This window comes from Olea europaea, chromosome 9, assembly GCF_002742605.1.
Source record: "Olea europaea var. sylvestris chromosome 9, O_europaea_v1, whole genome shotgun sequence".
NCBI lineage: Eukaryota > Viridiplantae > Streptophyta > Magnoliopsida > Lamiales > Oleaceae > Olea > Olea europaea.
The window spans coordinates 6,526,931-6,548,360 of record NC_036245.1 but is presented as its reverse complement, the minus strand read 5'-3'; the positions used below and the strand labels follow the sequence as shown (position 1 = coordinate 6,548,360).

Sequence of the window (21,430 nt, the reverse complement as noted above, 5' to 3'; positions counted from 1 at the left end):
AGATACCTGGTCATACTCATTCTCTCTTTCCACTTCATTCTCATCATTAAATTCATACCATGAGTTGGGATCACGCCTACCTTACCTCCTACGACTAGGGACTCTTTGTAGTTGTTCTTGTTGCAAATTTACAATTGTTGTATCTTGCCTATCCATTCTATTCATAATTTTTCCAAAAACCACATTCATCCACTTAAAATTGTTGTTGCATGGCTTTCAACATAAAGAATTGATGATTCTCCTTCCTATATGTTAAATCTTTGTTCTTGGACAATTTCGGCTAACGAACAGAATTTTAATAACTAGGAAAAACAATCTCACGTGTTTCACTCTAGTGACTTTTTCCTGAAAATAAGCTTACCACTATTGCTTTTTTCCCCTCTCTTTGCTTTCCTTATCAAGTTCTTTAAGGAACTAATTAAACTTAATCAAGAATTCAATCTTTGTAATGTTTAAACCAACGAGACTCAAGAAATAAGAAGGACAACAAAAAATGAGAAAGGACTCAAGAATACAGATCACAAGCAGAACGAAATTTATGATTTATGTGCCAAACAATAGTAATAATGTATTTCTTACAAAATAACACCACAAGAATTCTAGGAAAAGATTTCTTGAAACCGGTTTATATTTTTCTTGAATTTTTGAAGAATTCTTGGATTTGATTTTTTGCTCATTACACCAAAAACGTCTTTTGCAATGTTTGGACGTACGTTGCCGGCTTCAACGTTGCTGTAGAACAGATGAATATGACAACATTCAAAGATCGTTGCAAAAAAACTTTTTGTAACGTTCATTACACGTTGTCGTTAAAGCTTTAGCAACGTTCATTGTGTGTTGCCATTGATATTTTCGTAACATTCAATAAGTGTTATCATTGATGTTTTAGCAATGTTTATTGCCTATTGTCGTTGATGTTTTAGTAACATTTTTTGCCCGTTGTCATTGATGTTTTCACAACATTCTTTGCCCGTTGTTGCTTCCTATCTATTTATATAAAAAATCATTTATAACCTTTGTGCAACATTTTTTGACCGTTGCCATATTTATTTTTTTTTCCTCTTTATACAACAATTTCAAATTAACCAACAAAATTATATGTATATTTTTGAGATTGCTTGACCGTTGCCATGAATGTTGCATTTTACATGTTGCAAAATGCATTTTTTCTTGAAATTTTGATGAACTCTTGAGATTGGTAAGATGGTTGGTTATGTCCTTTTCTCGAAATTTTCGTACTTTGTGCAATCAGCTTAAAGGAATAGAGTATTCACCAAGCACCAAACCAGAAAAATCGACATTGTTGCACTATGGTTGAGGGATTGTCCATTAATCAATTCTTGAATATTCTTGGCACGATTTTGAGATAAATGACTAAGATTGTAATGAAACTCGGGAAACAAGAGACGCAACGAAAAATAGAATGGAAAGAAAAATGAATAAAACCTGATTTTAGAGCCAAAGCTCTGGTATCAACTTACTTGAACTTTGGAACCCACAACAAGATTTGATATACACACACTCCAAGAAAGCTAAAATTAGATCTTAGAACCTTGACCCAATGATTTCTTGATCAAGAACCAAGATTTTAGGGTTGACCGCCCCAAAAATAAAAAACACCGAATCCTCACTTCAAATTAATTCACACAAATCAAAGTTGAATGTTTATACAATAATAATGCATTGAATATTTATAAAATAATAATGCCTAATATAGGCGAAATTAGAAGAACTCTAAATTACACGGAAACGGAAATAACTCGAAATTCACATGTTGACATGATCCTGAACACTGTCACGTATTAAAATTTTCTTCATGAAGAAACTATTTTCATTTAGACAATGTTTAATGGCACATTCTTGTTTCTTATATACACTGTCTTGATCATTCAACTGAAGTGTCAATTTACTACAAAATCAACTAAGGTTGAACAAAACCAAAAATGTCGATTAATTGTTAACCTCTGTATTGAGATTCATTTGTGACCCCTCTGTATTGGGATTCATTTGCAACTTTAATACGTCGATATTATATTGCAGAAAAAATAGAACGTACAACCTAAATGATCCCGGTATTTGGGAATAGACTTCAATAATAATTGTGGAGGCAGCATCGAAAGATTTAACTGAGATAAGGATGCAGCAGAATGAAGGGACGATTGAATATCTTTTCAAGCAACTTTCCCTGTTTCATCTCGTGGTGGAACTTGTAGAAATGACTTCAAAACATCATAAAGAGTGAATCCAATGGCCACTGAGGGTACAACCTGAATTTGACGCATATTCCATAGTTGAAGTTTTTCAAATGAATGGAAATAAATGAAAAATGAAGCCAAAAAAAAATAAAAATTATTCATATTTACCTTCAGATAGTTGATGCTAAGTCCAGAAAATAATTGTTTCCATCCTTGTCTTTGAACAATCATGATAAGAGTTTTCATTGTTCCTTTCATATCACTGCTGCTAGATGTTTGGAGCCTTTGGACCTGCCAGATTATTCTCTATCATTCTGAATTCAGATTGAGGACGGTACAAATGTTTCAATGAAGTAGAGATCATGTAAATTACCTGCATTTGCCGCCTGACAACATCAGGAGGATAAGTGAAAGTCTGACCCAGTAAACCAGCAATAGATCCGCACACAAGATTTACAGTTATATCCTTTTTGTGATTTTCAGGGACGTTACTTTTCATTTCCTCGTAGAAATAAAATTTTAATCCAGCATATGAAAAGATCCCATACAGGGACGGAGCTGGAAGCACAAGGCACAAGCTTAAATAAGAGTTCAAGAAAGTTTAAACAGAACTGTAGGTATACTGCAACATACCCACTCCACGGTAGAGGCCTCTTATTCCAGCCTCCTGCTAAATGTTTGAGAAGCAATTCCATATTCCTTTATAAACTTTTTCTGTAGGAACAAGCCCTTTGATGTTCAGTTTCGAGGAATCAATAACCTGTAGCATCGTATAGAAACTAGTAATCAAAATTTATGAAACTATAAAACGGAATAGAAATCTCATTTCTTTCATTACACTTGTTCGATTGAAAAAAAATAGAAGAAAAATGCCTTTGTACTGCTTGCCTGATAAGCCAATTTAGTCCAAATTAAATCAAGTAGATATGTAAAAAGTACAGTTGTTCCTCCAGCAAATGATCCAGTTATGAGATCAAGAACTGGGCCTCTCCCGATGCCAGGAACACCGAGTATAATCCATCTCCGGTATTCTTCATTCGCCATATAATGCAATGCTGCGTAAGGCAAAATACGAGCAACACTGGCTCCATTTCCCCTAATGAATAAACCCAATCAAATCTTATATTGAGGAAAAGATAAACTTATATGAACAAGAAGCTCAAGTGCAAAATAAAGATAAAGCTTCTACCTATAAAAACCCAGCAACCCTTCTGTTTTTGCAATTTTTTGGAAGGTTCCCACTTGTCCAAGACAATGAAATTCAGTTCGTCTCATCTGAAAAATATGAAATGCATGATCATAGAATTTTTTTCCCAGACATATATTAGAAACAAAGTATAGTTTCATGTTATCAAATGGTGCAAAACTTTGATGCCAGAATGTGCTATGAACTCATGGGATTATGCCATTAGTACACTCATTTTTTACATCTTTGTTGACATTTGCTCTTTGGCAAATAATTGGATGAAAGAATTGGTTTATTTTTTTATTTATTTATTTTTTATATTAACTGTCCAATTGAATAATGCTATGTGATAAAGTGCAAACAATGATGTACCCAATGACGTACACCAAGCATGATTGAAACTCATAACTAAGTTTTATTAAGACCTAAAAATATGCTTATAAAGCTTTCATAAAACCATGTGTATGTCATAAAGATGCACAAGCATTAGTCATTTCACTATGTCTCCATAACACACGTCAGTCGAAGTACAAAATCCACACGTTTTAATAGCAGCACTTCTCATATATACTCACACAGAGATAACTACCAAATAAATTCCTACTCTTTACAAACTTGCATTCCACCAAACTCTGACATCACAATTTGATCTCAAGTTGACGAAGAGAATCAAAATCTAATGTATGTGAAATTGAGTTCACTTGTGCATCTGCATCATCCAAAGAATTATAAAACTTGATCATCAATATCAATTCATTTATGTGTGTAGAAATAAATTGCATACTTTCTTATATTGAGACTAGAGAATTTTCTTGAGTTGAGACTGCAATTTAGTTCGCTTAGTATTCCAGGCTTTTGTTTTTTCTCTTCAAATGGAACATAATCTACTTGGACATCTTGAACAAGGAATACCAAAGAAGTGCAAAGCGAACCTCAGCCAGAGTTTGACACAGACGAATACATAATGAAGCATAGGGAATAAATAATGTGAAATTCATTTTCCGTGTATGCAGGAAATCGATGCCATATAAATACAGAAAAACGAAGCACATTTGTGTGTATGATACAGAATTATTTGTTACATTCTTGTATGTTTAGCTTTTGGAGACTGATCACAAAGTGTAGATCCATAAATTCTCAGAAACCTTTGCTTTCAGAGGAAAGAATCGAATGCTCTATGAAGGCAAACCTTTTCTCGACACCAAACCCCTCCCACTAGGTTGCAGGATTGAATATCAGTTCACTAAAATGTAAGCTCTGTCTGCTTAGTAGGTTAACACCAGAAAAGTTCATTATAAAACTCTTTTTAAGAAAAACCCAAGCACAAACCCAACATTGCCACTGCCCGGTATAGCTAAATCGAATCATTCTAATTAAAAACACCTCCCCGGCCATCCCCCCAACAAACACATAATCCCACATAATTTAGAAAGAACATTCAATTCATGGTAATCATAAAAATTAGCGCACAATTCAATGATTAATAAAACTAAATAAATACCTGGAATAAGATCTTGACACGTTCAAGAGGTGCAACAGCAGTCTTGGCAAAACCTCCAGCCACACCACCAGCAATTAACTCCTTAGCAAAAACAGGCATGCCCTCAATTAACCCATCTGCAAAAACGCCCCTCTCTCTCTTTCGTCTCTTTTCTCTCCCATTGCACAACAGTAAATACCCTTTTTTTTTCAAGATTTATATGCATACGAATATCAAAATGGATCAAGAAACGTAAGCTAAAGGGGAAAAAAAGAACAGGAATCAGAAATGTTTTTGAATTGGGACATATGCTCTTGCAAGTTTTAGTTATGAAAGAATAAGTTGACAGGTCATATAAGCCATGTGTCGTTCTTAGTAATTGAACAATTACAATTAAACTCAGTATATGTATAACTAACTTTTACTCTAGAGATACTATTGTACTTTTATAGGAAAAAAATTGGGCGCTGCGGAGGAACATTGCTCGCCAAATAAGGTGAAAAGTAGCAAGCGCATAGGAAGTTGTGGCTTGGTCCATCTTCTGCCCAGAATGAATGTCAGGTTTTATCGGTCATGTCCTCTTCCCATCAAGTCCGATTACGCAACATTTCATTTATTAGTTATAGGGATCACAAGGGGCGGCATAGGGTGGCAACGAGGAAGCTATTTCTACGTTATTGGGGATTTAGGAAGGCAAGATAGGTGAAAAAAAATCTTCAATTTATCGTCTAGTTTAATTAATTATTATTTTTTATATGATTAAAATTGAAAAACATAAAATTAAATAAATAGATTTGGAATGGGGAGTGACCATGTTCTCCGTCTTGTCCTCTTTACTTTTCAGGGCGGGATCAGTGGGAAATGAATAATTTTGCAATTGCCAAGTACTTTGCTTCAAAATTAAGGCCCCGAGTCCCCAAACAACATAATTTTATGACCTGTAGTCCACATACGGCGAAAACCGTCAATATGGAAGTTAATGCACTCTACTTTCAGGAGAAATGTAAACTAGTTTGATGGTGAATTAAATGTTTCATTAGCCACTGAACTTTACACCTCGTCATGGTTTACCCACTGAACATAACGAAGCTTCCCAATGGCCACAGAACTTAACTCCGTTGCACTAAATTGACCATCGGATGGATTCCGTCTGTGGTTGTGTCTACGTGGAGGATAAAAAAGTGACACGGCAGTTAAAATTCTCCACAAATTAACAAATTTGCTTGCGTGTATGCCAAATAGCCAAACAAAGTCTTATCCATACGAAATTTAAAAATGCTTTTCCAAATTAACTCCAAAACCCCCCATGCCAAACCAGAAACCAAATCCATAGGTAACTCGCCGCCTTCTTCCACAGCCACCTCATCATCGTCAGCGGCAGCAGTAGCCTTCGCCACCTATTTATCTTCTTCTCGACCCTTAAAAAAAGAAAAGAAAAGAGTAGGGATCATGAAAATAAAAATCTCCAACATTTAAATAATCAACCAAAATTGTAACTAAAATTAATTGATTAGGAAAAGCAAAAAATTAACGTTAATGGTCTTTCATTTTGGAGCAATTGAAGGAGATACAATGTAAAATCTGTCATTAAGAGTTACGATTTTCCTCTCTAACCCTCTCTCTGCCCCTATAATTATTTGTTATTTATTGGTATTTGTGTAAAAGGGTTAGTGGTGATAGGAAGTGTTTTTCTGTAGGAAAAGTAGAACACATAAAATAGAATTTGTGTAAAAGGGTTTGTGAAGGCCACTACTGCATCGGCTCTAATGAGGTAGCTATGGACTTGGTTTTGGGTTCTGGGGATAGGGAAGGCATGGGGGTGGGAGAGGAATTTTGGAGTTAATTTGCAAAAGTATTTTTTAATTTCACATGTGTAAAATTTTGTCTTGTTAAAACCTTATTTGAATGACATATTACATTAACCATGTGGAGAATTTTAACTGCCCCATCACTTTTCCATCCTCCACGTAGACACAACCATAGACAGAATTTGTCCGGTGGTCAATTTAGTGCAACAGAGTTAAGTTCAGTGGCCATTGGAAAGCTTCGTTAAGTTCAGTGGCTAAACCGTGATGAGGTGGAAAGTTCAGTGGCTAATGAAACATTTAACTTTTTGATGGTTATGCCCTCTAACTTCAATGAAATAAGCATGGCATTTTAATGTCCATGTCAGTGGTTTCCTTCAACTAGAGATCCAAATTCACATATTTATATAGGGTGAAGATCTAAAAGTTCATTTTTATAGATTGAGGATCAATAATCACACCACATAAAAGGTTTGGAAGCTCAAACCAATTCTTCTTACTTTTATTTTTGTTCTATTTATCATTAATGTATTATAAATCTGCATGTGAATCATTTTATGGACGATATACCAACTATATTTAAAATATTTCGATATATAATTATTTTTATTTTTATTATTATTATTTTTTTGCTGAACGACAATAAATGCAGAAATTATTGAAGGGTTCATTAAATAACGATCCTACACATTAATTATCTTTCAACGGATTTGAATAAGATGGATCTAAGATTATTTTATGATTCATGTACACATACTAAATCTATTAGAGTACTTGAATACATTCTAAATGTGTGTTAGTACAATATACATGATCCTAAAATTAGAAATAAATTGGAGTTTTTATTGTATCTTGAAGAGAGTTTAAACATTTTATGAGAGAAATTATCCTTTTCTTTTCTACAATCTTCGTCTAAAGATTTGTATGATCAAAGAAAAACAAGCTACCAAGTTTTAGGAAAGAATGATTATTAAAGAGATATTTTTCATTCAATGCGAAAATTAAAATTGGAAGAACAAAATTATCTAAATGAAAAATTAGAATTGGAATAGCCAATATGGACCCTGGAATGCAAATGTCTGGAGAAATTATAATTTTTTGGAATTATTTTCTTTTGTTATGAAAAGAGAAGAGAATAGAGAAAGTTCAATAGACTGTGTGTATTTTATTAAGAACCAAAACCTTATATTTACTGGGTAGAATCAAAGATATAAGATAATAATTTCTAAGGCTGTAGGTATAGTTATCATTCACTTGTAAACCTTAATAAACTTATCATTACAATACTCCCACTTGAATGACATATTACAAAATGTTTGTCTTGTTAAAACCTTATTTGATAAAAACCCTATGGGACAAAAAATCAAATGAAAAAAAAAAGAATATAGTTATTTTGGAGTATTAAAAATAAATGCTACTTCATTAAACCTTGCTAGGAAAACCCAATGGGATAAAACCTAAGTGAAGGAAAAAGAGTACACCTATTCTCCCTTATGTTGATCATTGAAAATCTTTGAGTTTACGGATTCTAATATCATGAACTAATTTCTTGAATTTAGATATTGGTAGTGCTTTTGTGAATAAATCAACTACACTGTCATTTGAATGAATTTGTTGGGCATCGATGTTGCCATTCTTCTAAAGTTCATGTGTATGAAAGAATTTTAGAGAAATATGCTTCGTCCTATCACCTTTGATATGACCTCCTTTGAGTTGTACAATACAAGCTGTATTGCCTTCATATAAAATTGTAGGATAATCTTTTGTTGAAGTTAACTCGCATGATAATATTTGTATATGATGGTTCATGTTCATCAACCATATACATTTTCGGCCTACTTTATGGATTGTAATAATTTCAGAATGATTTGAAGATGTAGCTTTCAAAGATTGCTTCATAGATTTTTATGATATAGTTGTTCCTCCACGTTTAAAGACATATCCCGTTTGTGATTTAGCATTATGTGAGTTAGAGAGCTAACGTGCATCTGTATGTCCCACTAAAGCAGATCCTAGCTTTTGGCAATAAAATAATTACAAATCAATAGTTCCCTTTAGGTAACAAAAAATATGTTTAACATCATTCCAATATCTTTAAGTTGGTGTAGAGTTATATCTTATAAGGAGATTTATATAAAAAGCTATGTCGGGTCGAGTGTTATTTGTAAGATTGGTTAATGCTCCAATTGTACTAAAATATGGTGCTTAATCAAGAACTATTTCTCCATCTTCAAGTTGACGAAATGGATCATTTTTTTATATTAAATGATCAAATAACCATAGGTACTATTAACGGATGTACACTATCCATATAAAAACGTTTTAAGATTTATCTGTGTATGATTGATGAACAAATAATCCTTACGCGAAATGTTCAATTTGCAATCCAAGACAAAATTTGATTTTTCCTAAATCTTTCATTTCAAATTTTTTTTTTAAATAATCAGTAGTATTGTTGATCCCTTCAAGAGTTCTAATTAAATTTAAATTATTAACATAAACTGTCATAATTGCAAATATGATACTTATTTTCTTTATGAAAACACATGGGTAGATATCATCACTTTTATAATCCTCGTTCAACAAATATTCATTGAGGCGATTATACTACATGCATCTGGATTGTTTCAGTCTATATAATCATCTTTGTAGTTTAATTGAGAACATGGTTCTTGGACATGTATCATTTACTTTTGTTACTTTAAGTCCTTCAGGGATTTTTATATACATGTCACTACCAAGTGAATCATATAAATAAGGAGTTACTGCATCTATAAAGCATATATCAAGCATTTGTGTTGCAGTCAAACTAATTAAAAATCTAAAAGTGAGTGTCCATTACGAGAGAATATTTTTCCTCATAATCAATTCCTGATCTTTGTGAAAAATTTTGAGCTTCGAGTCGGGCTTTGTATCTTATAATTTCATTATTTTCATTTATTTTTCATACAAAAACCCATTTATATTTCATAGGGATTACATTTTCAAGTGTTCGAACTATTGATCTAGAAACTTTTCATTTCTCTGAAGAGTTCAATTTTGCGTATATGGCTTCTTTTCATTTTGGCCGATCATTTCTATTTTGACAGTTTTTAAGTGATTGTGATTCAGAATTCTCATTTTGCATAGTATCAAAAGCCATATTAAAGGCGAAAATATTATCTATAACAACATTATTTTCTTTTCGTAGTTTATGAGATAACATATAATTTATTGAAATCTCATTATTTTTGGATACTTGTGGTTCCTTAGGAATCATATTTTCAATGTTTGATTGATTAATCATTTCTAATATTACTTCTTTTGAAGTTTTTGGTTGTTTTTCTTTCTCGAGGTGTAGAGTTTTTTGAACCAACTGGTCGACTATGCTTCTGGTGTATTTGAGAATCATTTGCTACAGTAGATTGTCCTATAAGGATATCAACAAATAGTATATATGACTTTGTCACTTTTTTGTATCAACAAATATATTAGGTAATTGATCTGCAAAACGTGCAATACATAAATCATCCGTTAAAGACTCAAGATATCTAATAATAGATGGTGAATCAAAACTCACATAAATCTCAAGTTTTCATTGGGAACCCATTTTAGTACATTGTGGGAATGGAATAGGGACTTGGACAACATAATCAAAAGTTCGTAGGTGAGAAATATCAAGTTCATGACCAAATGAGTTGAAAATGTGAATATTGATAATATGTAGTTGGTCTAATACGAACCAATGATACAGTTGTTATATGGCATGAACCCCAAACACAAGTTGAGAGTTTTGTTTTCATAAGTAATGGTCTAACAATAAGTTGTAGACGTTTAATAAACAACTATGCTAAACCATTTTGTGCATGGACATGCTCAACTGAATGTTCAATTACAATTGCAATTGACATACAATAATCATCAAATACTTGTAATCTAAATTCACCAGCACTGTCAAGATGAATAGTCTTGATTGAGTAATCAGAAAATTGTGCATGTGATTTTATGATTTGAGCAAGTAATTTAGTAAAAGGCTACATTCCTAGTGAAAAACAGGCAAATATGTGACTATCTAGTAGAATAATCAATTAATACCATAAAATGGTCCACATAGTGGGTGTATTGAGCCATATATAGCTTCACGAATTCTTTTCAAAAAAGTTGGAGATTCAATATTGACCTTTATAATCGAAGGTCTAATGACTAGCCTTGCGAACAAGTTACATATGAATAATCGTTAGGTAAAAGAATCTTCTGGTTCTTTGAAATACGCCCGTGTGAGTAGTTTATTTTTCGACGCATTTTTATAATTCCAGACGTCTAAGTTGACCATGTCAAAGTTTAAAATTTTTTGGGTCAATGAACTAATGGTTCGTGACAATATTTGAATCAACCATTTTTATAAATTTATAATATATGCCGGATGGGAGTGCATGACTTTTATCCGCTTCTGATCAAATACAAAAGAAGTTATGTAAAAATATTCAACATTATGTTTTTGCATCATCTCAATATGATATCCATTACAGCAAATATCTTCAAGACTAAACAATTTTTTTCTGGATTTATTAGAATAAAGTGCACCGTCTCTATATAAAATTTTATTATTTGGTAAACTAAACACATTAGAATAAAGTGCACCGTCTCTATATAAAATTTTATTATTTGGTAAAATAAACACAAGTTCTTTCGAAGCCTTCAACGATAATTGATGCACTTGATATCGTATTAACATCATTTTCTGCTAATGTCAAGTTAAAAAAAATAGTTTTTATCTTGAAGAATGGTATATATAGTTGCACTATCAATCAAACAGGTATCTTGACAATCTATCATGAATTTATCAATATAACAAAAATAGACATATTTTAAAAGAACTTTAATTGAAATTTAAAAGGGTAAATATAATTCAATATTTTGAAACTAACGAAGCATAATAAAGTTTCAAATTTTGCAAAAAGAAAAAATATATTTCAAACTAAATTTCTAAAATAAAAAAAAATTCTAGAGACATAGAAAATAAGCTAATCTATATCTTTCATTACACTATCCCCAATCAAAGAGTCAATATTCCCATTTGGATCAGCAAAGAAATCGATGACATCCAAATGAGTCACATCAATTGGGCCATCATAATTAGCAAAATTTATTTTCACCTTTTTCTTTCCCTTGATTGATTTTTTGATAAAGATCCACAAGATATTTTGTCATATGACAAATACTTGTCCAATGCCCTTTCATTCTACATCTAAAGCAACTTTGTTCGTGTTCCTTTTTGGATGTACTACTTTTGTTTGCTTTGTGTACTTTGAAATTATTGCCTTATTGCTGATAGCATTGTTGATTATTTCATCTATGGTTTATTCCATGTGCACGTCTGTGTCCACGTTATTATCTTGATATTGTATTTGCTTAAGGAAACATAGTACTATTTGCTTTTGGCAATGGTACAGAACCAATTAGACATAATCCATGATTTTCATCAGCAGTTCATTATTTTATTCAGCCACAAGCAGGCAAGATATGAGTTCTGAGTACTTTTTGGAACCACGCTCACAATATTGTTGCTGTAGGAGCGCATTCGAGGCGTGAAACGTGGAAAATGTTTTCTCCAACATATCTTCATTAGTGATTTTTTCCGCACAAAGTTGATTTTTAACATATTTTGAACAGTTCAAATTGTACTCATTAACATCTTTGAAGCCTTGCAAACAAATGTTCATCCATTCATGCTGGGCTTTGGAGAGGACTATAGTCTTCTGATAATCAAATCTCTTAGTTATTTTTTTCGAAAGAGCTTGTGGATCTTTCTCAGTGAGATATTCAATTTTCAATCCATTATGAAAATGATGATGAAAGAAGATGAGTGTTTTTGCATGATCATGTGGGGATTCTTTGTTTCTTTCTTTCATTGTCTCTCCCAAACCTTTTGAGATAGGATGGATAACAGCATTGAGCACTCGAGATAGATAGTTTTCGCTAGATATGTCAAGTACAACAAACTCAAGTTTTGTGATGTTTGCCATTTGATTAATTACACAATAAAGAAATACCATTAGCTTTGAAGAATATGACTACGGATTATATCACATAATAATTAATCAAGTAGTCAATGCCAACATGACATGAGTAACATATTTCCCTTAAAGAGTAAACACTAATTCAAAAAATAATATATTCTTCGAAGCATGTGTTACTTCAAGAGCACATTGTATTTTATCAATACTTCTTCAAGAGCAGTATATCAATATTCTTCTGGAATATTGAAAAAAATAATTCATACTCTTCAAGAGTAAGTAATATTATTCAAGAATATTAATTATAACATTGTGTTACTTCAAGAGCAACAATAAATTATTTATAACAGACAAATCTACAATTAATATTCTTCTAGAATATTAATAATAAAGTTGTACTACTTCAGGACGAACAACATAATAAATTATTAATTTAAAATTTATATAAGAATATCTAAAAATATTTAATCATGTTAAAGATATTAATTACCATACAAACATGAGTATAAATAACCAAATACGCATTAGAAAAAAAATCTTCATATATAGAAGGTAACAAAATCGACTAAATCTTATAGGCTAAATCTTTACCAACACGTATTAGTAAGAAAAGAAAGAGGCCAAAGATGCATGTGAATTTCATAAAGAATTTTTTAGTATTAGTATGTGAATTGGATGCAAACAGGAACATGGAATAAGTGTAGTAAATTCATTAGTTTATTTGTGTAGGAAATGAAAAAAATAAATTGTAGGACATGAAAAAAATAAATTGTATGAATTGTTGTAATTGGTAGGCAAAAATTGAGGTAATGTATCCCGACAGAAATAATATGATTTTGACAGATGTATATGTAAAATTTTCGTGTTATTAAATTAATTTTGGCATACATGATAATAGAAAGAAGTCAATAAATTTGTGTGTATTTTATTAAGAACCAAATGCCTATATTTATAGAGCAGAATTAGGAATACAATAGTAATAATTTCTAGGATTGCACAGGTACAATTATCATTCACTTGTAAGCCCTAATAAATTTACCATTTACAACATTTTTCCTATCTAATTTTAGTAATCAACGTATGCAAACTATTATATTTTGTCTTTGGTATTTGATGGTTGCCTATGTTTTAATTGTTAATCTATTAGACTATATACTTGATGGAATTTGGTTAAATAGATTAAATATTTGGTTAAGTATGAAAATCAAGAAATGTGAGAAATGACTTTCGTGTCAACTTCGGCTAAATATTTTGACTTGATTCAATAATCAGATTACAAATATAAATAGACTAACTTGTTCTACTCGTTGAGTAGATTGTCGTGGTATATTTGAAATCTTAAAACAAATTTCGAAAAAAATGAGAAATTACTGTCCAAAGTTGGAAGAAAATTGAGGAAAACTAGCCTATAAATCGCCTAACTCCATCGTTCGCTTGTCACTCGAGTGATAGCCCGTTGCTCGAGCGACAGGTGAACGAAAAGTTTCTATTAATATTTTGACACTGTCACTCAAGCTAGAGGCCAACGAAAGGCTAGCAATAGCAACTGATGTTTCCTTTTGTAAAGTTACAAGGTTTGGCTCGCATCACTTCACCCACAATCCCTCATCCTCTATAAATAGGACCCTTGAGACGTCCATTTATTTATCTAAATGATATACAGTCAGAGCATAACATTATTCTCTTATTTCTCTACTAAATTTCTACATAAAACTTTGCATAAAATCTAGTTTTCTTTGTTCGTTCATATAAAGAGTACAAAACTCGGTTTTGGTTTGCTGATCTTGTGTTTTGGAGTGCTACTAACACAATAGGATAGTCGTTGCGTCTTGGGAGTTGATTGCCATTGTTATAGAATGTATAACCTGTAGAATTATATATATCCTTAATTGCAGGGATCCCTAATTAGGATCCTTCCTAATATAGATTTCCTAATATGTGTGTGTGTAAATATGTTTGTACCTTTTCCTATGAATTAATATCAAGAAATTATTTTCTCTCTTGATATCATGGTATTAGAGCTATAAATCAAATACCTCAATACTTTCTCGTGGGACTGATTCTCGTGGTTTTGAAAACCAATTTTTAACTTGTTTGAGTGCTTCTTTCTGGCTGTCTTGGCTTTGGTAGATACTCTTTGGATTCGAACGGAAGCTTTGTGGAATTTCCATCAATTTTTCTATTTCTTTGGTGTTGTCAACGTCTTCAATTCGATTGGCATTGGTCGACAACATCTATGGTGATTTAGTGGTCTCGAAGTTTTGCATAGGTGGCCGACAGCGTAATCTGACAACTTGATCGATACACGGTTGATATAATTTCGATGGTCTTAGTAGTAGGGAATGCAGATCGTTGGATTTGTGGACTGTTATTGGGCTAAAGATGATTTCCTTTAGTTTGGATTAGTTATCTTAGGCCAAATACTGTGCAGTGAGGTTCTAAAGAAATTAATTTTGGTTGTTTGGGCTATTATTTGTTGGATTTGGGACAATATCATTTTGTTTTGGATCTTGAGGTTTTTTTCTATGGTTGACAAGCAAAAGAATTTAGTTACGACTAATGTCATTCTAGTGATTTCCAAAATCACAGAGCATAAGTTGGTTGGTCCAAATTCTTTATATTGGTGTAAGATAGTTTCGATTTATCTGTGGAGTATTTTTATGAACAATCATCAAATTAAAGATCCATCAACTGATAATACTCGCCAGATATGGCTATGAGATGATGCCTGATTACGTCCAAAGAATAACGCGGTAGTTGTAGCACAACTTTGAGGTGTCGATTCCACAGTGAGACGAACAAATTGTTTAAAGGATTTATCGAACTAAGATTTCCTGAACTATGTGAAAATAATTTGTCAATTGGACTGAGATTTAATTATCAATATGCGAGATTAATGAAGCATCCAAATTCCTTTAATTGGATTGCATCATCAACATCAATAATTCATGGCTTTGGTCAATTAGAGGTTTTCATCCCAACTCTTTAATCGGAAGATTTAACAATGAACAAATTTCAATTGTAATCCTAGGATCTAGACTTTTGTAAACCATTCACACACATGCTTATTGGACTAAGATTAAGAAATCCACCAAAAAAGTTGTTTGAAATTGAAATTAGTTGAATTTCACAATAGAAAAAACACGATTGAATCTATGAAGAATCTAGTAAAAGCTAAATCAATTTCCAAAGTAAATTCATAAAAGAAAGTCTAGATCTAGAAGTGTTTGACAATAAAAACACCAATTTGCATGAATAAATGATGTGAAGTCGTCAAATCCAATGAATTCCTTCGTAGCTTCACTTAGGAATTTAGTTCTCCATCGAATTCTTTAGTCCAAGATGAGAGAAAATTGTTATGGAGGTGAAGAAAATGTGTGTTCTGTCCAGTTTATGGCTTAAAACCATGTGCCAAGTTGTTTTTAAAAGATGTTGAACCGTATAAGAATACTAAATTTTCGGCTAGAATATTCTATCCGACTACTTTCAGTATTTTGACCATAACTTTATCTCCCAATGTCTGATTAAGGAAATTCAAAGTGCGTTAGAAAGATAAGACAAAGGGCTACAACTTGCTAAATATATATTTCCAAATTCAGACATTTACTCGGTCAAAAGTTGATCCAAATCTCTGGCTGAAAATTTAGAAAATCCTTATTCGGTTGTAATTTGATTTGTGAAAACATTATGGTCATATTTAACTTCTTTTAAATTTTAATTGCACCCAATGGACTCCTAGCTTTCTCGAATCATCATTCCATTGCCCGTCTCATCTTTATATTATTTGCAACTTGGTCCCTGAACTTTCACTTACTTCCATTTTGGTCATTTCTATCTCTTTTCTTCTAAATTTCACCTTTGTACCAGAATGCAACCTGAATCACAGCATAAGTATAATGAGTGCATTTTTTGGTATCAAATAATCACACGAATGTAATAATTAAGATGGGAAAATATTATATTTTACACTCTTATCATACTCCCCAACTTACTTATTGCTAGTCCTTAGCAATTCAATGCAGAATAAGCAAATGAATGGTTAAATTGTGATACAAGTGAAATCATTAAGTTTCAACTTAACCGCAGTTCACGTTCTTTTCACACTCAACACCACAAGAATTTAGCAATGCCATGATCATCAAGATATCAAAAACACTTACTAAAAATGTGAGTGTGTGTCAAGCCATAACCATCTTACCACCAACCCTAGCACAAGTAACAATAAGTATGTCTCAAGTTGAAGGTTCAGCCCTATAACTCACAAGTATCAAAGTGTATAGTACGGTTTTCTCTTATGGAGCTAAGAAAGATGTACTATCAGAACATAGAGGCTTAAAATTTATGAACAAGCAACAAGTACATATTGATCACATGACAGGCACACTATCAACTGGGAATTCATCAACTTCTTACCAAAACCCTACTTAAGATCAAAACAGTCAATGCAAAGGGTGTAAAAAGGGTTAAGTTGGGTTACATGAAAAGTAGGACAAAAAGAATTTAAGGACTTTCAAGTATCCAACTAGGCATCTCAACAAGTATTTCAACATATTAATCTTTTACATCAATGAATTCCTCAACCTTTCAATTCTCAATAGCAATTCACTTTCTTTTTTTTCTCATCAACTTTTTGCGATTTATTATTATTATTATTATTATTATTATTATTATTATTATTATTATTATTATTATAACTTTTTTTGGAATTCTCATTTTTCTTCTTTTAAGATTCATCACTTCACATGAGCACTTATCAACTCTCATCACTTTTCTTCGTTGCTTTTCTTTAGAAATGACATTTAATACCTACTATACACTTGAAAGCATAAAGATTTGAAAAATGAATGTTTATAGAGTTTATTCCGATATGAAGGGTATGGATAACATAGGTGCATTAAAAGAAACGATTATATGTTTATTGGCTCAAAGTGGCAACTAGAAGATTATAATTATGAAAAGAGAAGAACTAGTTTGAAGGCTCAACTTCAATCCTAAATTGACTGTTATCTTTTCCCAAGTATAATCCACCATCTTACCACATATCGTGTAATGTTTATTCTCAGAAGAAGTTTCCAATTCACAAAATCAAGGAATGCTTATTACCATTTTTAGTATACATGGCTCTCAATCCTCACCAATTCTCTCACAAGAAAACTTCAGCAAGAGACTCATCTAGATACATGTGTTAAGCCACTATCTTATCATAAGGCTTATGTGCACAAAATGATTCTGCAAGTGTCTCAAAATCTAGAGTCACATGAACAATATCAACTTCTAGTGGCATATTTTGTCATTCAAGAACATAAATATATAGCAAATAGAGAAGGAAAATTTTTAGACCAATTTAGTAAAACAAAACTAACATTCCATGAAAATCATGTAATTCACAAGAAAATTTCAAATACAATGTCCCCAACTAAACATTGCATTGTCTTCAATGCAAAAATATATCGACCAAAAGAAGGGAAAGATGTCACATGGATATTGTAGTGAATCAATAGAAGTTTGAATATGGTGGACCTGAAGGTTCTCAATGGAAATGGGTGATGCACGAAATGAAAATGAACTGAAAGAAAAATGGAAAATACATAAAAGAAAAATCTAAAAACTAGTATACAAAAAGGGTGAAAGACATACCCAAAGGTTGTCATGGGCGGTAAACCGGGTTTGCTAAGGAAATTTCTTCCACTGCAGGCACCTGTTGCCCATAGGCTATTTTGAGTCTCTATTAATTTACCTTGAATACCCTACCATCATTGGGATCTTCTATTTCAACAGCCCTATTTTCAAAACTTGTGTTACCATAAATGGGCAAGTCTATCTAGAACGAAGTTTTCTTGTATGCTTATGAAGTCTAGAATCATACAAGTACACTTTCTGGTTCGGTTCAAAAGTTTTTCTAAAAATATTTTTATCATGAAATGCTTTCATTTTCGACTTTTTGATTCTAGAACTTTTGTAGGCATCATTTCTTAGTTCCTCCAACTCACTCAATTGAAATTTTCTATGTTTACCTCCCTCTATTACATCAAAGTTGAACTACTGATAGCCCAAAGGGCTTAGTGCTCAAGTTCGATAGATAAGTGACAAGGCTTTCCAAATATAAGCCTATAAGGTGACATGCCTAAGGAAATCTTAAAAGCTGTGCGGTAGGCCTAAAGTGCATCATGTAGTCTCAATGACCAATCTTTAAGATTGGGGCTCATCATCTTCTCTAAAATTTGTTTAATCTCCCTATTGGCCAACTCTACCTGTCCACTAGTTTGGAGGTGATAAGCGATGGAAATTTTGTGAATAGCCCCATACATTTTCATCAGTGCCTTAAATGAACGATTGCAAAAGTGTGTGCCTCTATCATTAATAAGGACGCGTGGTGTGCCAAATCGAGACAAAATATTTTCTTTAAGGAACTTAACAACCGTTTTATTGTCTTTGACCCTACAAGTAGTTGCCTCTACCCATTTAGACACATAATCAACCACCACAATGATATAAAGGTAGCCAAAAGAAGGTAGAAAGGGTCCTATGAAGTCAATGTACCTACAATCAAACACTTCAATTATCAAAATGAGATTTAAAGACATCATATTACGTCGGGAAATAGCACCTAGTTTTTGGCACATCTCACAAGATCTATAATAAGTATCAGTATCTTTAAACAAAGTAGGCCGATAAAAACCACATTGCAAAATTTTTGCAGTGGTCTTTTTTCAAAGAAAAGTGGCCTCCACAAGCTTGGGTATGACAAAAATTTAGTACATTAGGTATCTCCTCATCAGGAACACAACGTCTTAAGATTTGGTCGAGGCAATACTTAGATAAACAAGGACCATCCCAATAAAAGTTACGTACCTCAACTAAGAACTTTCTCTTATCTTGTGCGCTCTATTCCTTTGGAATTTCACCTGTAGTCAAGTAATTTACTATGTTAGCAAACCAGGGTAAAGAAGAGGCAAAGAATAGATTCTTATTAGGAAATTCATCTCTAATTGGCATGGTGTTTGAGGTGTCTTCAAATCTCAATCTTGATAGATGGTCTGCTACGACATTTTCCACTCCCTTCTTGTCATTGATGGTGATGTCAAATTCCTGCAAAAGTAAAACCCACCATATTAATCATGCTTTAGCATCCTTATTTGCAAGAAGATACTTAAGGGCTGCATGATTTGTAAAAATGGTAATCGAAGAACTAATCAAATAGGATCGAAACTTATCGAGTGCAAAGACTACAGCTAGCAACTCTTTTTCAGTAGTGGAATAGTTCATTTGAGCACTATTTAGAGTCCTACTAGCGTAATAAATCACAAAAGGTTTACCTTCCTTTCGTTGCCCAAGAACAGCACCTACCGCAAAATCACTAGCATCACACATAATTTCAAATGACAATGTCCAATCAGGTGGTTGCATTATAGATGTGGAGGTCAGTTTACCAATCAACAGTTCAAAAGCATTTTGACATTTAGGTGTCCATTCAAAATCACATCTTTGTTAAGCAAGTTACATAGGGGTTTAGATATAGATGAGAAATTTTGTATAAACCTCCTATAAAAACCTGCATACCAAGAAATGATCTAATGTCCTTTACTGTCTTAGGTGTGGGTAGTTTAGAAATCAATTCAATCTTTGATTTATCAATCTCTATCTCTTTTGAAGAAATGACATGTCCTAAAGACAATACCGGAAGGTACCATGAAGTGACATTTTTCCTAATTCAAAACTAAGCCTTTTTTCACATCTAGCCAAAACTCTCTGTAAATTCAACAACCGTGCATCAAAAGAGGTTCCAAACGCAGTTAAGTTATGCATAATACTTCCATATAATCCTCTACCATGTCACTAAACATACTCATCATGCATCTTTGGAAGGTCACAGTGGCATTACAAAGTCCAAATGACATCCTGCGAAATGCATAAGCACCAAAACGACATGTGAATGTGGTCTTTTCCTAGTCCTCTAAAGCTATTTCAATTTGATGGTAACCAGAGTATCCATCTAGGAAGTAATAAAAGGGATGACCAGCTACACGTTCGAGTATTTGGTCCAAAAAAGGGAGAGGAAAATGGTCCTTGTGAGTGATAGCATTTAACTTCCTATAATCAATGCACATGCCCCAACCAGTTACTATTTTTGTGAGGACCAGTTCACCCACTTCATTTTTAACTAACGTGACACCTGACTTTTTAGGGACCACCTTTACTATCTGAAATTGGGTAAATGATTCCTGCATCTAGTAATTTAAGTACTTCATTTTTAACCACTTTTTTCATTGTGTGGTTTAGCGTACATTGTGGGTCTCTCTTGAGGTTAGTCATTTCCTCTAGATGAATCCTATGTGAACAAATTAAAGGACTAATACTTTTGACATCAGCTATGGTCCACCCTAATGTAGTTTTATGCTCATTCAAAATGCTCAAAAGCTGTTCACATTGCAAAGCATTCAATTCTGAAGAAATAAGTACAAGAAAGGTATCACCTGGTCCAATGAATACATGTTTTAGTCCTGTGGGTAGTTGTTTCAATTTTGGCTTAGGTCTCTCAATGCTTGATGGTTTTTGTCATCCAGTCATTTTGGGCAACTCTTCAATCTTGGGTTTCCATGGCGAAGTCTTATGGTCTTGCAACTTTGCAAAAACAACACAAATAACGCATATTCATCAATATCAGAACCAATTGAGATTTCAAAGTTTAGGAGAAAAGAGTTCAAGGGATTATACTCAATTTTTGTAGATTCTTCCTCCTGCGTTAATGCATCAATCATGTAGGTTTA

At 32.7% G+C, this 21,430-nt stretch overlaps 1 protein-coding gene across 1 annotated transcript; it reads right to left on the bottom strand.

The window, feature by feature from the left end:
- Positions 1-1,813: 1,813 nt before the first annotated feature.
- Positions 1,814-18,416, bottom strand: LOC111399869 (mitochondrial carrier protein CoAc2). Its single transcript, XM_023027358.1, is given in 12 exon segments — positions 1,814-2,267; positions 2,364-2,486; positions 2,569-2,753; positions 2,829-2,955; positions 3,084-3,291; positions 3,385-3,470; positions 4,883-5,077; positions 5,933-6,023; positions 6,155-6,258; positions 8,358-8,402; positions 18,183-18,228; positions 18,400-18,416. Coding segments are annotated over 12 exon segments (1,323 nt in total). The 3' UTR covers positions 1,814-2,171.
- Positions 18,417-21,430: the final 3,014 nt, after the last annotated feature.